At 34.6% G+C, this 14,148-nt stretch overlaps 2 protein-coding genes across 2 annotated transcripts; one reads left to right on the forward strand and one right to left on the reverse strand.

Moving 5' to 3' along the window:
* The first annotated feature begins 799 nt into the window (after positions 1 to 799).
* LOC142547187 (nudix hydrolase 16, mitochondrial-like) lies at positions 800 to 7,678 on the forward strand. Its single transcript, XM_075655341.1, has 4 exons — positions 800 to 1,164; positions 2,511 to 2,625; positions 3,514 to 3,597; positions 6,377 to 7,678. Exons 1-4 carry the CDS (start codon positions 1,094 to 1,096, stop codon positions 6,647 to 6,649), a joined length of 543 nt encoding a protein of 180 aa, XP_075511456.1. The 5' UTR covers positions 800 to 1,093; the 3' UTR covers positions 6,650 to 7,678.
* On the reverse strand, positions 7,514 to 13,631 carry LOC142547186 (transcription factor-like protein DPB). Its single transcript, XM_075655340.1, has 9 exons — positions 12,666 to 13,631; positions 12,020 to 12,099; positions 10,341 to 10,384; positions 9,970 to 10,032; positions 9,738 to 9,884; positions 9,514 to 9,582; positions 9,279 to 9,377; positions 8,295 to 8,365; positions 7,514 to 7,977 (listed from the first exon to the last, which is right to left on the reverse strand). The coding sequence occupies exons 1-9, from the start codon at positions 12,932 to 12,934 to the stop codon at positions 7,773 to 7,775; spliced, it is 1,047 nt and encodes a 348-aa protein (XP_075511455.1). The 5' UTR covers positions 12,935 to 13,631; the 3' UTR covers positions 7,514 to 7,772.
* Between the last annotated feature and the right edge of the window lie 517 nt (positions 13,632 to 14,148).

Here is a 14,148-nt window from a genome sequence, read left to right on the forward strand (position 1 = left end):
CACTTATATTTTCTTACAAGATTTATCGTCTAAGACTTTATGATAACAAATTTTGGACAACGTTAAATATGAGATTCTTAGAATAATTAATTTTGGTCTTTCCATCCTATCGATTTTTTATTACCCCTTTTTATAACATATTCTTGTTTTTATGAAATATCATATGTAACAAAATAGAAATTTAAACAGAGAATTGTTAAAGTAAAACTATGCCCAGAATTCTATGGATCCCATTAATGATTTTCAAGATTTCTTATGGGTATACAAAGTTATTTTTCTAGGTTTTTCATACGAAAAGCAAGATTTTTGTCAACATCCAAAAAATAGGTTTTGTTCATGTTACTTATATAAACAGAATCTTTATCCATTCAACACTTGACACGTGTGTTGAGTAGATAAATCATTGTAACTCATTCAACCATTATGTATGGATGAGTGGTCGTGATTCATCACTCAACATATGACATGGACGAGGACACTACCTATATAGATCGCATTTACCAAACCCAAAAATATAAGTAGGAATTTGGAAATATGTGGAGTTTTTGGCTTTTTGGCGTTGGATTTTTTCTATTTTTGTGGGAAGAAAAAGGTAGTTCTACGAGCTGGAATGATGTGGCACTAACGGCTCAAATCATGATAGCTTCTTCTTCTCATTGTAAAGTACAGGACTGTCCTTCAATAGTCAATACTGTCTACGAAGGGCATAACCGTCATTCAACGCACGTGGTGGAAATAAGAGATAGTTATATAATGGAGTATTATATAGCCGACCTCCCAAAATTGACCGACTCCAAATTTCCCGAAAAACATGCTCCGATTCATTCGCTTCACTCTCCCCCATTAACTCACGTTAATTTTTCTACCCTTTTTCCTAAAAATAGGTTTTCAGAAAGCAATGATAAAAATTTCGCTTCTTTTTTGGGGAAATTAAACTAGAAATTGAGGATTAATGCGGAGTTCTTAATGCCGTTTGTGATAGATATATATCCCTTTTCATCAATAAAGGGCGATTCTTGTATGTATACATGCAGAGGGGCAGATTCAAGCTTCCTACACGTTTATCGTTTCTTTGTTAATCATTATTGAATAAATGTCTGCATTGGTGGCTCGAACTGGCCGGCACCAGCAGCGTTATGAGGATGGTTACCGCCTCATTGCTGGGTATTTTTCCTTTTGTTCACCATTTCGTTTGTATAATATGTACATGCATGCATATTTTGACGTGTGTTTGATTGCAAGTGAGTCTTGCTTCTACTTTTTTTCAGCTAGGGATTGGTTTTGGACGTTTCCTGGGAATTTCATTGATTCGATTTCAAAATTGGGTTTTTGTTCGATTAAGGAAATGTGTAACTTTTGGGTTTTGAATTTCGTTCGTTTGATTCTCGGGTATTTTTTGCTACTGGGTTTTAATGTTGATTAAACTATCTGAGGCTTGAACTTCATGCATATGTGTTCAAAGGGGAATATAGATGGGGAAATGCATGTAATATAGAACCCAATATTTTTCTATCCTTTTTTTTGGCTGATATCTGTTGTTGTTAAAGCTTTAATTTTTCTTCTTGTTAATTGATATCATGTTCACTCTCTGTACCATGTTAAGATTACTATAATCTTGTTCTTTAATTTAGTTTTCTCTTGATAATTTTGCAATTTGAATACCTTTTTGGTTGTAGAGAACATGGGAAGTTAGAGAAACGGATTCAGAGTTTCATTTTCATATGTACGTGGCATTTTGTCACCCAGAGACCAGCTCCACAGGTCTCAAGTTTCGTTTGGTATAATTAATAGGCTATTATGCTAAATCAACAAAAAAGTTAATTTATTCTCAACCTTAGAAATTTGCTTGGGTGAAAGAAGCTCTCTGTGCACTTTCTTCAATGTGTATGACCATTTTAAAATTTGAGAACTTGGTTTCTTCTCTGACAAGCAAGATGAATCATAGAGAATGTGAATGTCCATGTTACACGCTTGAAGAGTTCTTACATGCAGAATCAACGGTTGATGATACTATCTGGGATATTTGACTGTGTATGTATCTTAGACTCATATTACAAGTGGAAACATTTTAAGCTAAGAGTGAATTAGCAAATTGATGGCTACTATTGATTATGTTTTGTATATCAATCCTAAGTTTGGAATGATTTCCACCTATGCTTTGATAACGGTGGATGAAATTTTCATCGATGTTCACGTGCTACTGTCTTCTTGTGTGCATGAATATACTTAGAAGGAAGAGCCCTCAGGGGTGAACCTCTATTGATATTTCCTGCAGTTTGTCTTACCTGAACTGATGTTTTTAATATATTAATAATGAATAAGAAGGCAAAATAAAGTTTCAAAATTCTCCCTTAATCAAAGATTGTGACAATTCACATCATCACGCATTATATCAATTCTATACGTGTAGTTTCTCCTGGAAACTTTGCCATATTTGTCCTGATAACTTTGTTCATATGTAAACACATGCACTATAGTTTCTCATTTCTGACTTGTACTTTCTTTCTCAGGTGTATTCCATTCAAATACATATATGCGGAAAGCAACGGAGGTGATTCATCTGAGATGATAGTTGAAGTACTGATGATAAATTCTACTAGTGGACCTGGTCTTCTATTTCCCAAGGTCTGAGTTGTGGGCGCATCATCTAAATAGTTGGAAGTGGAAACATGAAGGATTTTGAAATGTCTTTTATGGTTTATAACATTCTTTTGTTGCTGATAAGTTTATACTGGTTACATTTTTTATACTTCAATTGATAGTATACTAGAAAATGCTTTAGACAAGAAGATTGCAGGAAATCTCAGACTTTTTTTACTTGTAACAGGTTGTAAATACTGAGAGACAGTGAAAGCATCTTATGAACCTTTTCTTCATCGATCTAAACTTTTGCTTTGTTTGTTTAAGTTGATAGTTAGTTGAACTTTCCTTGGAGCAATTCTAGAGTGCCTTTTTTGTATAGCTTTGACTCATTATCCTAGAAAATCTGAAGCTAGTTTTATTTTCCATGAGTTTAACCCACATACCATTTTCTCCTGTCATTGCAGATATATTATGTTCATAGATAAACTATTTGTTGAACACAATCATATTTGGAGAAGTTTTAAGGATTAATTCTTGAAATGAAACCAAAAACTACTACGTCAGTTATTGAATATTATACTGAGAATCTTTTTGCTTATATACGCGCATTTGTTTGATCTTTCTTAGGTGTAAATTTGCTACGTATCCATGCCAATTATTCTGTGAATCGTGTGATTTATAAGTTGAATTAATGATAAGAATTTTTTGTTGATGGTCGGGAAAAAAATTTGAATCATTTTAACTGAAATTTGATGAATAAGAGGTTTTTAAATGAATCATCTAAAAACCCTGGAAACCCGTGAATCAATTCGATTGAGACATTCTTCTTTAATTTTAACGTGCGCCTCTGAACTATGTGAAATTGTGTACATAATAAAAATGATTATGACAATGCTACCATCATTGTGCTTGTTCTGTTTTTCTTTACAGGGTGGATGGGAGAATGACGAAACAGCTGAGGAGGCAGCAGTCAGGGAAGCCGTAGAGGAGGCTGGTGTTCGAGGGGATTTAATGGTACCATATAATGTCAATTTGTTTTTTCTCTTATGCTTGTTTATCATCTATGTTTCTCTGATCTGAGGTTTTATATCTGCATGATTAAGATTTGGTTTCTGTTTTACTTAAGCAATGCCTCAGTGTTGCATATAAGGTGACGTGCTGTACAACAATGAAGTAACTCACTTATATGATCGTAATCAACACTAGATTTTGAGTCCAAGAGCACCACCCTGGTAGTGTCGTTGTTGGTGGATCCAGGTGTTTAGTACATAAAAAGCAAGTATATCACATTCTAGGGGAAGTAAAACAATTTTCTAAACTAAAGCCAATTAGTGCTTCATGCTTGATTGTACTTATTTTATTGGTTTTCCCATTATTGTTCGGGCATCAAAGTTCTACGACAGTTAGGTGTCGATAGGATTTCCTGCCTAATAAAGCCTCAATCTTTTCCTAACATTCTTTTAAGTATTTTTTTTCTGATGAGGTTCTGGAATCTATAGTATTCTATTAATTTTGAGGCACTTAGAGTAACTAACTTTGGTGTCATGGTCTGTTTTAATAATTATATATATTAATAAAATGTTAAAATTTTAATGCAAGTTATATGTAGTTCAGTGGATAGAGTCATTGTTTATTGGAGTTTAGGTTATAGGTTCAATTCTTATTGAAGTCATTTTTTTATTTTTATTTTTTTTATTTATTTTTTAATTTATATATCAAAATTACAGTGTAATCCCTCACTATTTCTTATAATTATATTTTGATCATCATTTAAATATAAATTAAATGAATTATTAAAAATATTATGTTGCGTGCGTCGATGCACTAGTTGCTGTTAATTGTTTGCGTGTTTTCGATCTTGATTGTTTCTAATCAGACTCTCCGTAGCTTGTTTTCCAAAAGTATTCATATATGATGACGCTAGTGTAAGGGTTTTTAATATCATTTAATTGCTAAAAATAACTGCTACATGATTTTTTTTCTTCATTTTTGTGTGCATTTCATTTATGGCTGTTGAAGTCTGGTTGAAGACCATATTGTTAACGTTCCTCACTTGTTTAATATAGATCAACTTCTGTGCTGGCTGCTTATAAATAGTAAAATTTTGGTTGGTTATTTAATAACGAAGCAAGACTTAGGTGTTCCTCAAAATGAATTACGGTGTCGAATTAACAGTTTGGTAGGACTTTCTTATGGCCTATAAATCATGGTTGAACACTTGAACTTAATTGAAATTGACTTCATTACTTGAAGCTAAAAATTCCAGCTAAGGCCTTTTCCGAACCACCAACGTAGTCATTAAAAGATTACTATTCTGGCATTCTATTTTATTGAAAATGGGTGTAAAAGTTCAAAATCATATACATCAGGTTCGAGATGTTTGGTAATATGGGTTAAACAGGCTTTTGCACTATTAATTAGATAATGAAAATTGCTAGTTCTAATGTGGTTAGTGCCTGTGGGCAGTCTTATATCCAAATATGATGGAATTGAGAAGCACGCTATTGTTGTTATCAAAGGAATATTCCTAGATTAGTGCTATCGAACCTTGCTGAAAAATGTTCTACATATTTACTTTTGTGATTTAGGCTTAGTTTGGATTAGAAAATGTAGCTTAATAAAATTCTTTATTATTCTTGGCTTTCTAAGGAGTTCTTTTTTATTACAAAAAAAATAAAAAGCAGAAGCAACTTTCATATTTGGATAGAGCAATGAAACTGAGTTTTTTAAAAATTTAAGTTGAAGTAGAAGCCCTAGAAACACATCTTTTGGTGGTAAACGTTAACGCACAAGAATAAAAGATTAGTTCATATTTGGATAGAGCAATGAAACTGAGTTTTTTAAAAATTTAAGTTGAAGTAGAAGCCCTAGAAACACATCTTTTGGTGGGTAAACGTTGACACAAAATAATAAAAGATTAGTTCTAACCGGAAAACTGTAGTGAGTAGTGAATTCGGTATTTTTATGGAAATCAACTCGTACGAAGATCTTTGTTTCTTGTGGAATTGGTGGCTTACGACATAGTTTAGGCCTCAGATGTTTGAATAAGGCAGGAAGGTTAATTCGTAATTTCTTACCTTTTCGCTAAGGTCATTGCTCTTGTGAACCTGAGGTGTTGGCATCCACTTTAATGTTATTTTTACAAGCCATAAACTAGACAACGAAGAAGCCAAACCTGTAGGACTTCTAATGAGAGATGTGAAAAAATTTAGTACACATTTTGTTGCTGGTGGCTATGAAATGTTTATGGCGAATTGTTTATGGTTTCACACTAGTTGCTATGTTTCTTCTTGTGCTGTGCAACACATCATAAATCAACTCATCTAGGCAAGAGGACGTCAAGTCACATTTTGATCAATATCATTACCCTTGAATTTGGTGGAACATCTTGTTTTTCAGTAAATTAAGCCTAGAATGTGTATTCCTTGTAGGTACAAGCACCGTCATTTTTTTTACTTTTTTTTATATTATTTCCCTGATACATAAACCACCTACTGCCTTTGTTGTCAGCTGGGGTGCCTTGTTTTGTTCAATGACTTGGAAAGATCATATTCGATGTCTTATGACAAACTTCTCATTGTGCATCTAAATTAATGCACCCCACCTCTGTAAGGCCCACAGCTTGGGTTGCTTCTTGAGCTTAGGCACTGGCGTCTGTGCATATTACCCATCTAGTAACTATGAAGAGATGTATGATCACGGTGTATTTCTATTATTTTCTTGTCCTGCAATGTGGATAAAATGACCTTTCTCATAAAAGAAAATCTTAAAATTATGCATTGTTTTATTTCAGCATTATCTGGGATGCTACAGCTTCAAGAGCAAAACGCTGCAGGATGAATACAGTCCAGAAGGTTTGTGTAGAGCTTCCATGTATGCTTTGTATGTGGAGGAGGAACTCGAGTCCTGGCCAGAAAAAAGCCATAGAGAAAGAAGTTGGCTAACCATTCCTGAAGCCATTTCCTGCTGCAGACATGCTTGGATGCAAGAGGCGGTCGAAGAAGGTTTCTTAGAGTGGTATGCTGATGGCATGGCTAGAACATTGCCAGAAAAAAGTACTTCCTAGTTTGAGAGTTATAGAGCATTGAAGCCTCTACAAAGTGGAAGTTAGATGCAAATAGTAATGCTATTTTAGGTGTTCAGAGAATCGGTAGGATGGAGTATTGGAGTTACAAATTCGCCATTCTTTAGGGCAATGTTTATTTAATAACTTTACAAACCGATTGATGCCTGATTATGGGGAAAAGAATTGGTTAGCTGGTTCATTCCACATTTGGTGAGGTCTGTAGACTTGTTTTGCTATCGACACTAAAAAAATTATTCGATACATAATCATGTAAAACACGGTACCCTTTTTAGGGCACTTCAAATAACTTAGATTTTTGAGACACTTGAAAAAAATTAATAGAAGTTAATCTTCTATACAAACAAATTTTGAAAAATAGGAAATATAAGTGTTTGATTTTTTCCAAAGATATATTCTTTTGGCAGGAATTCTCTTTGAGTGAATTAATAAAACCGGAAAGCAACCATGGAATGTAAGATTAGATACTGAGATTCATCCAACGGAGAGCTAATATACTTTGTGCAGACGCCAATCATTAAGTGCATTTAGACCCCTAGACGTTTTTGCAGTGCCCTTTCCAACTAAATACCTCCTTTTAAGGCTGAAGACGCATTCAACACTCCGTGGACAAATTAATGAAAAATCAGATACCAGAAGAAACCCAGCTGCATAGCAATACTTGTAGGTGATCTTTAGTGCCTATCAAGTTGATGACCCACATTTATAGAAAAAAAGTCAAATCTTACTCATCTCTGTCATTGGTACAAGTTCTTGTATCATGTATTATGTATATGTAGTGCATCTTTGCACAAACACAAATGATACGGATATCCCATCTATTGACAGTATTGAGAAGGAAAAGTATAAAACAACAATTAACGATACTACATAAAAGAGAACTTTGAAAAAATATATATATCTATAGATGCCAAGAGCTGAACTGTGAAACCTGGATATGATTCTATGACCTAATCAAAATGCTAGATGGCCAGAGAGCAAAAAGGAAATCCTAAAACCTTCCATTCCTATGGTTGGATGAAAAATTCTCGAGGTGATGAAATGCTACAAATTAGCACATGATTCACTTTCATATTTTTACATGATATACAGATGGAGTGAGAAGCTAATGCTCATGTTTAATACGTGCCTTCAAAATTCCGGGAAGGGGAGGCGAGGCAGGAGGAATGGACGGAATGTTTGATGTTGAAGGATGAGGGATTTGAGGTTGATAATTGGGCACATGGGAGCTCTCCCTTCCATCTCTTGGTTTTCCACAAAACTTCATTGCTTTGAGAATGTAATAATCATCATGTAGCTCAAAAGGAGTGCTGCAGAGAAATGAAAGAATCTCTTGCGTTAGAAACATTAGAATCTATTGTTTCCTTAAACATGTTCATTCAACGCAGGTACATTGTGGGGCCACATAATTTTGCATGGTTAATGCAATCCAAGCTTGTAAAAACCCAGAAGAAAGATGCAATTAAATTGCTTGGGGTACAAAATGTGTCATAAAAATATACATGCACCGCATTGTCTTTTGTAGTCGCCCAAAACATTCACTTCAAAGTTAACGCATAGCATGCAACAGAAACTTTCCTTCAGCTAATTACATACTCAACACAAATGTCTGGAATAATTGCCTTACCTATTAAAATCAAAATGCACCAACTGCATATCCTCTGATATTTCCACCTCCACTGTGGCATGAGGACGAGTCTACAATTTTAAAAAAGCAAATATGAGAATGATATCCAAAAGTGCGTCTTAGATCTATTTCAAACACTAACAATCGTGATTAATTAATTATCAACAGGAAGTTCGTCAACGATAATGAAAACAAACCCAACGAAAAATAAAAACCACAAGCATGGGTCTACATTATCACAGTCATATTTTATCTTCATGTATGTGCAACTAGGTCAAAAGCTTCTCCGAATGTAGTATGCCATTTTACAAAGAATATTTATTAGAAATACAAGAAACTAATAAATTTCGATGATGTTCTTTCCATTCACTGTTTGAATTTCCCCTTCACCTTATGCGAATGAATTTCAAGGTTGATGATAGGAAGTCCCCATAAACGTTAAACATCCGAAAAAAACATTAAAACATATACTGCACTATCGATCCTATTTAACACAAAGAGAAGCCAAGAAGAACCAATCATCAATGTACCAATTTATTTTGGGCAAGAGCCAAAGGGGTAGAATAGGTTCAGGCACGGGGTGTAAGGTGAGTTAAGTCAGATTAATCCGAGCTAGCAATACTTTGAGCTGGAGCTGAAATGTTGTTCATGAGCTCCCAAGCTCAAAAATAATTTTATATTTAAATAATATACAGTAAAATCAATATTTCTAATATTATGTATGTAGTATTAATATTAATATTAATTAAAATTAAAAACTTATAAAAAACAGTATTAGTTTTATATAGAGCTCAGAGTGAACATATTTATGAACAGATTTCATAAACCCAATATGGGAATATGAGCTGGCTCACGGGCCGAACAAATTTATTTTCAGCTTGATGAGCTTGAACTCGATTTTGGTCGAGAAACATCACAAAATTAAAGAGTCTTTTTGGAAAAGCATGCGCCCAATGTTGACATAGAAATAACAATCAACTCTACCTGAACCAAAATAAAAGGCAATGCCACTCCACCACTTGGAGTGTTTCCTGAGCTATATAGTTCTTCATTCCGTCGTATCAGGTTTTGAAGGCCGATATACTGCAGCAAAGAATTCGAACGAGGGAAATCGAAAGAAGTGATACTATGGACAAAATCATAATAAGTTACACATCAGGTAACCAAATTCCCATGAACCTCAGTGAAGCAGTCGGTATACACAAGAAAGAAATCTTACTTGTTCCTCGAGCTCTTCCAAATATGCTGCTTTCTTTTCAATTCGACTTCTAAGTCCGAGACTTTCAGTCTGAAATCAATTTATTCCATTGAGATGAATTAGAGCAGGCTAATGTGAATAAAATTTATTTCGCACGGTGGGAGTGAATTCGAAAAAACAGGCCCATTCATGTGATGAAATGGAAAAAATAAAGAGCATTGTAAAAAGAAGGAATGGAAATCTACCTTAAGTTCTTTGATGTCATTCAGACTAGTCCGAGGTAGACCCTTCCATTGAATTTCCTTTTTATCTTTAGAAATTATATCCATTGCCATTAGCACATTTAAAGCATCATATACCCTTCGACGTATGTTTTTCTCATCATATTGTTGCTGCCATACAGTCATATTTAAAGCTTGGACAACAGGTTTTGCAGCAAAAATGATACAAAAACAAAGGTCCAAAACTGCAACAAACCTGATCTGGAGATGTTACAGAATTGTTAGGATCTGCAAATTCAGCGACAAGTTCATCAGCAACCTGAGGAGACGTATTATTTGTCAGAATCAGATATAAAAGGATAAAGACATCAGAACAGTGATTGAAAAGGTGTAAGTTGCAGGCCTAAACCACCATACAGCACTACAAATTGGTAAATGTCAAATAAATACAAATGTAGACAAATAGCAAATGACTCCAAACATTTAACATTTCCTCTAAATATCAACATCATGACAATAGGATATCACGAGCAAGACCCAAATTGAAAAAATCCGCACCATGTAAGAGAAATTTTGCGATTAATTTTAACATGAAGGGAACAGAGGGAATTTACGTGACCATCTGACCTCATTATATGTAGTTCTCCCTTTGCTTTCCACTTTCTCGCACACTATCCACGACGAAAACAAAAGATTAACCATTATGCAACCCAAATAAAGAGTACATAATGAAATATGATTTTGATAACTGATATGCCACAGTAATAGCCAACACTTGATTTATGTTTTTAGTTCAACTATTATCTCCTACCGTTAAAGACTATTCCCTAGTATAATTTCCTTTTGGAACCACAAAGTGGTTATGACATGATTATTTTTTAAGATTTCGAGTGAAACACAACAAAATCCAAACTTATCAGTTAGTTCACACCCTTAAGTATAGATGACCATGTCAGATTTTATGCCACATACAGCTGAATAGCAGTCAATGCTTTGCGATGAGCATAAATGGAAGACTATTACCGGTTTAACCACGTAAGATAATTCACAAGGCAATTAGAGCCCATAACGCATGGAATGAATTGATTGTTCCTTCGTAATCAATTCAGAGAAAGCGAGTATACATATTTAGAATTGATATCCCATTGGTTCTCTAGTCCTACATCATACAAAGTATCAATTTGAGGAAGGCGAGTAAATTATCAATTTTAATCCCATAAAAGAGACATGCAGATCTTGTTATAATTCTGTATTTACAAAGTCCTTTCTAGCTTTTCCCTCTCAACAATGTGGTAGAGGATGAACTATTGCCTCCACATGAAGGTTTGATCTCCGATGATAAGTAGGAGGTAAGGTAATCATTAGTCTATGAAGTTAAGCAACCAACATAACATAATATTAGCCATTGTATACTTGATATTTTGGCTCTGGCTAACATGACGACTAATCAAGACCTCATGGAAACCTTAATACACTTTACGGTTACTTAGTTATCTCTTGTTCTCATGTCCGCAAGGAATCATACAGTAGATAATTTAATTGCCTCATGTGGCCCACACAAAATCTGCCAAAAAGCAATGCCTGCTGCTACCACATTTGTGAGTTATGTTTGGATTGCAATTTAAGTAATACTGCAGCTTGATGTTTTATTACTTAACAGCCCTGAGACTTCACATTTTTGCTTAGGTGCAATGTACAAATTTTGTAAGCATGGGTAGAATGGGTTTCTGGAAGGCTGCATGTTTACTGTTCAGGACTAACTAACCTAAGAAGTCCAAGAATAATAAATCCCACAAGATAACGAAATTATTTTGTGACCGAAGTCCCCACAACTCTTTGTCATCCCCCACCATTCTACTTGCGACAATTGGAATGTGGCCCGAAAGATAATGATTTTGTAGTATTCAATATGATGTCACACTTCATGTATTCTGTGATTGTATGAAAAAGATACATGCACAAGTAGATCATGTAAATGTATAGTAGTCACAACAATCCATAATCATACATGTGGAGGTCAAAAGGATGAATTACTGTGCGCAAATTAATGCGTACAAATTTCACAAAGATATGGTTTCAAGTTAAATTTTGCTTTGGCTACCGGAATTTGACTTATTCTTTGTCTTGTTTATGTAATCTTAAAAAGACGAAGGTACTATGTTAGTTATACACCATCGCTTGAATGCAATCACGCCAGACAACTACCTACAAAGAATAAGTTAGAAATGTTCATTGTAACATGCTGCATATGTAACATTGTCAGAAAGAATGAAACGGAATAAGAACATAATATGAGAAACAAAAACCTTTCATGCTAAACTGGCGAAGCCCTCGACCACCCTTATCACCACCAACAGCACGTTGACCTCTCTTCTTCTTCCCTTTGCTGTTTAAAAGAAGTATGATCAATTACAGTTTAAAGGAAAAGAAGATTCTCACAGTCGGAGAAGGCATTCACATTTGAAAACATTCCAGAGATTCTTCTAACTGTGAGTAGTGATCAACATTTCTGTGCTAGTCCCATGAACTACCATAAGCTCAATTATTGGCACAAACAATGTTAAAAAAAACCTTTTCTGTTTCATTTTTGTTACGCAGAGGTATGAAATATAGTGATCCCAATGCTCATACTACAGATAAAATGAGCCTAGAGACCGCATTAGTTTCCCGGACCCCTAAATCTATGATAATATGCTGCATTAACCCTCAACCTATATTGTCCATTTCCTAAACTCCTCAGATGTACATGGTTTACAACATTCATTGCATATTAACAAGGGCTTCTTCTCACTTTGACAATTCTGCAATGTTTATTCTTTGACGTTTTCTTTGAAACTACAAATCCCCAAGACTAATCAGCAAGATTGAAGAGATTTTGAACCACATTATACTAGCTTTAATGGCTTCTGGTCTGAAGCGCAATGAAGTGAAATGAAAGACTCAACGTCTCACCCAGATGTCCCCTGAGATCCAGCATCGTCTCCTTGGATATCAAGATTGTTTAACTGAAGGCATGTGCTCTCACTGACTGGAGTTGCCACTGCAGACTCACTTCGGCTCGAGGGAGAACCCACACTACCGCTTGTCGTTCTAGATTGACCAGAAACAGTGGTTCCCCATGACCTGGTAGCTCCTCCACCAGCACCTAAAGAAGCAGTCGATAGGTTCCTATTCCCATCGGCTGGATTACTATTATTGCTGTTGGTGCTACGATTTACCATTTCCCCAGATAAGCATGCAGAGATTCAAAATACAGCGACCAGAATGATAACTCGCAATTTATGAAAATTGCAAGTAAATCTAGTCAAAAAGAAAATCTTAGGAATCCAAGAAGATCTTGGTTTCGAGAAGAATAACCCACAAACTAGATTATACAGAAGAACCAGCAAAAACCTAGGAAATTTCAGAAACACCGCACAGCAAAGAATCCAGAAATATAAAAGGCCGCCACAAAAAAATCTGTGCTTGAGGATTTTATCCGAAAACCATCGAAAACGCACAAAAAGGAAAAAAAAACAAAATAAATCCAAAGACAAACCCAGGTCAGCACCACGCCAAAAAGTAAAATTCTTTGAAGGGGCTATCAAATTTACCCATATTAAACATCAAGATATTATGGGTTCTTACAATTCCACGTCCACTAACTTACAACTGTAAACTGTAAGTGCTACGACCCAAAAAAATTCAATATTAGCTCGGTCACTCCTCAAACTCCTTTTACGGCATAGTTTTTCAACGTACGACCAAAAATCAAAAGCACTGAGCCTAAAATTTGTGAAACTTTTGGTTAGGTTTTTTATGAATCAAAGAGCGGAATGAGAAGGAAGAGGGGCGAGTTTCTTGATCTGTCGAAGAAAGTGGAGGAAGCGTGCGTTTACAGGCTCGTCTGTGAGGAAAACAACGAGGGAGGGAAATCATTTTCTCTTTTTCCCTTTCATAAAAATTATATTAATAATTAATATTTAATAAAAATAAAAATATAATATAAATGTTTGGGTTAAATACTGTTTAATTTCAAGGTTCTTGGGTAAATGGCAATAAACTTTGTGAATTTTTTTTCTGTCTTTTATATGGAAGAAAAATTATATAAATTGATTATTTTTATTTAATACGAAAGCTAATGGGTATATATATGGTAGTACATAAAATTGAGAAGCCTATCATCAGGAATGTGATCGTGTCAAATATAAAATAATATGACTTCTATTATCAAATGTTGTATGTCCTAATTTGACAGTTTGTTATATTTCTCTCGGTATGATTTGAAATCTAAGAATTTGGTTAAAGAATATAGTGAAAATTGCATAAGGAATCCACGAATAACATTAAATTTAATTATGTTGTTATAAACTTGAGCGTCATTTTACAATAAAGCTGAAAAAATATGTCAAAAAAAAAGAAACTAGACTACTGAAAATAAAAAAATAAGCGAATA

This window comes from Primulina tabacum, chromosome 5, assembly GCF_025594145.1.
Source record: "Primulina tabacum isolate GXHZ01 chromosome 5, ASM2559414v2, whole genome shotgun sequence".
Lineage (NCBI taxonomy): Eukaryota > Viridiplantae > Streptophyta > Magnoliopsida > Lamiales > Gesneriaceae > Primulina > Primulina tabacum.

Coding starts and splice junctions, on each gene's coding strand:
- LOC142547187 (XM_075655341.1), top strand. CDS start 1,094: ATGTCTGCATTGGTGGCTCGAACTGGCCGGCACCAGCAGCGTTATGAG. Junction 1,165..2,510: donor GGTTACCGCCTCATTGCTGG/GTATTTTTCCTT, acceptor TTTCTTTCTCAG/GTGTATTCCATTCAAATACA. Junction 3,598..6,376: donor GTGTTCGAGGGGATTTAATG/GTACCATATAAT, acceptor GTTTTATTTCAG/CATTATCTGGGATGCTACAG.
- LOC142547186 (XM_075655340.1), bottom strand. CDS start 12,934: ATGGTAAATCGTAGCACCAACAGCAATAATAGTAATCCAGCCGATGGG. Junction 10,033..10,340: donor GGAGAACTACATATAATGAG/GTCAGATGGTCA, acceptor ACGTCTCCTCAG/GTTGCTGATGAACTTGTCGC. Junction 9,885..9,969: donor CTGTAACATCTCCAGATCAG/GTTTGTTGCAGT, acceptor ACTGTATGGCAG/CAACAATATGATGAGAAAAA.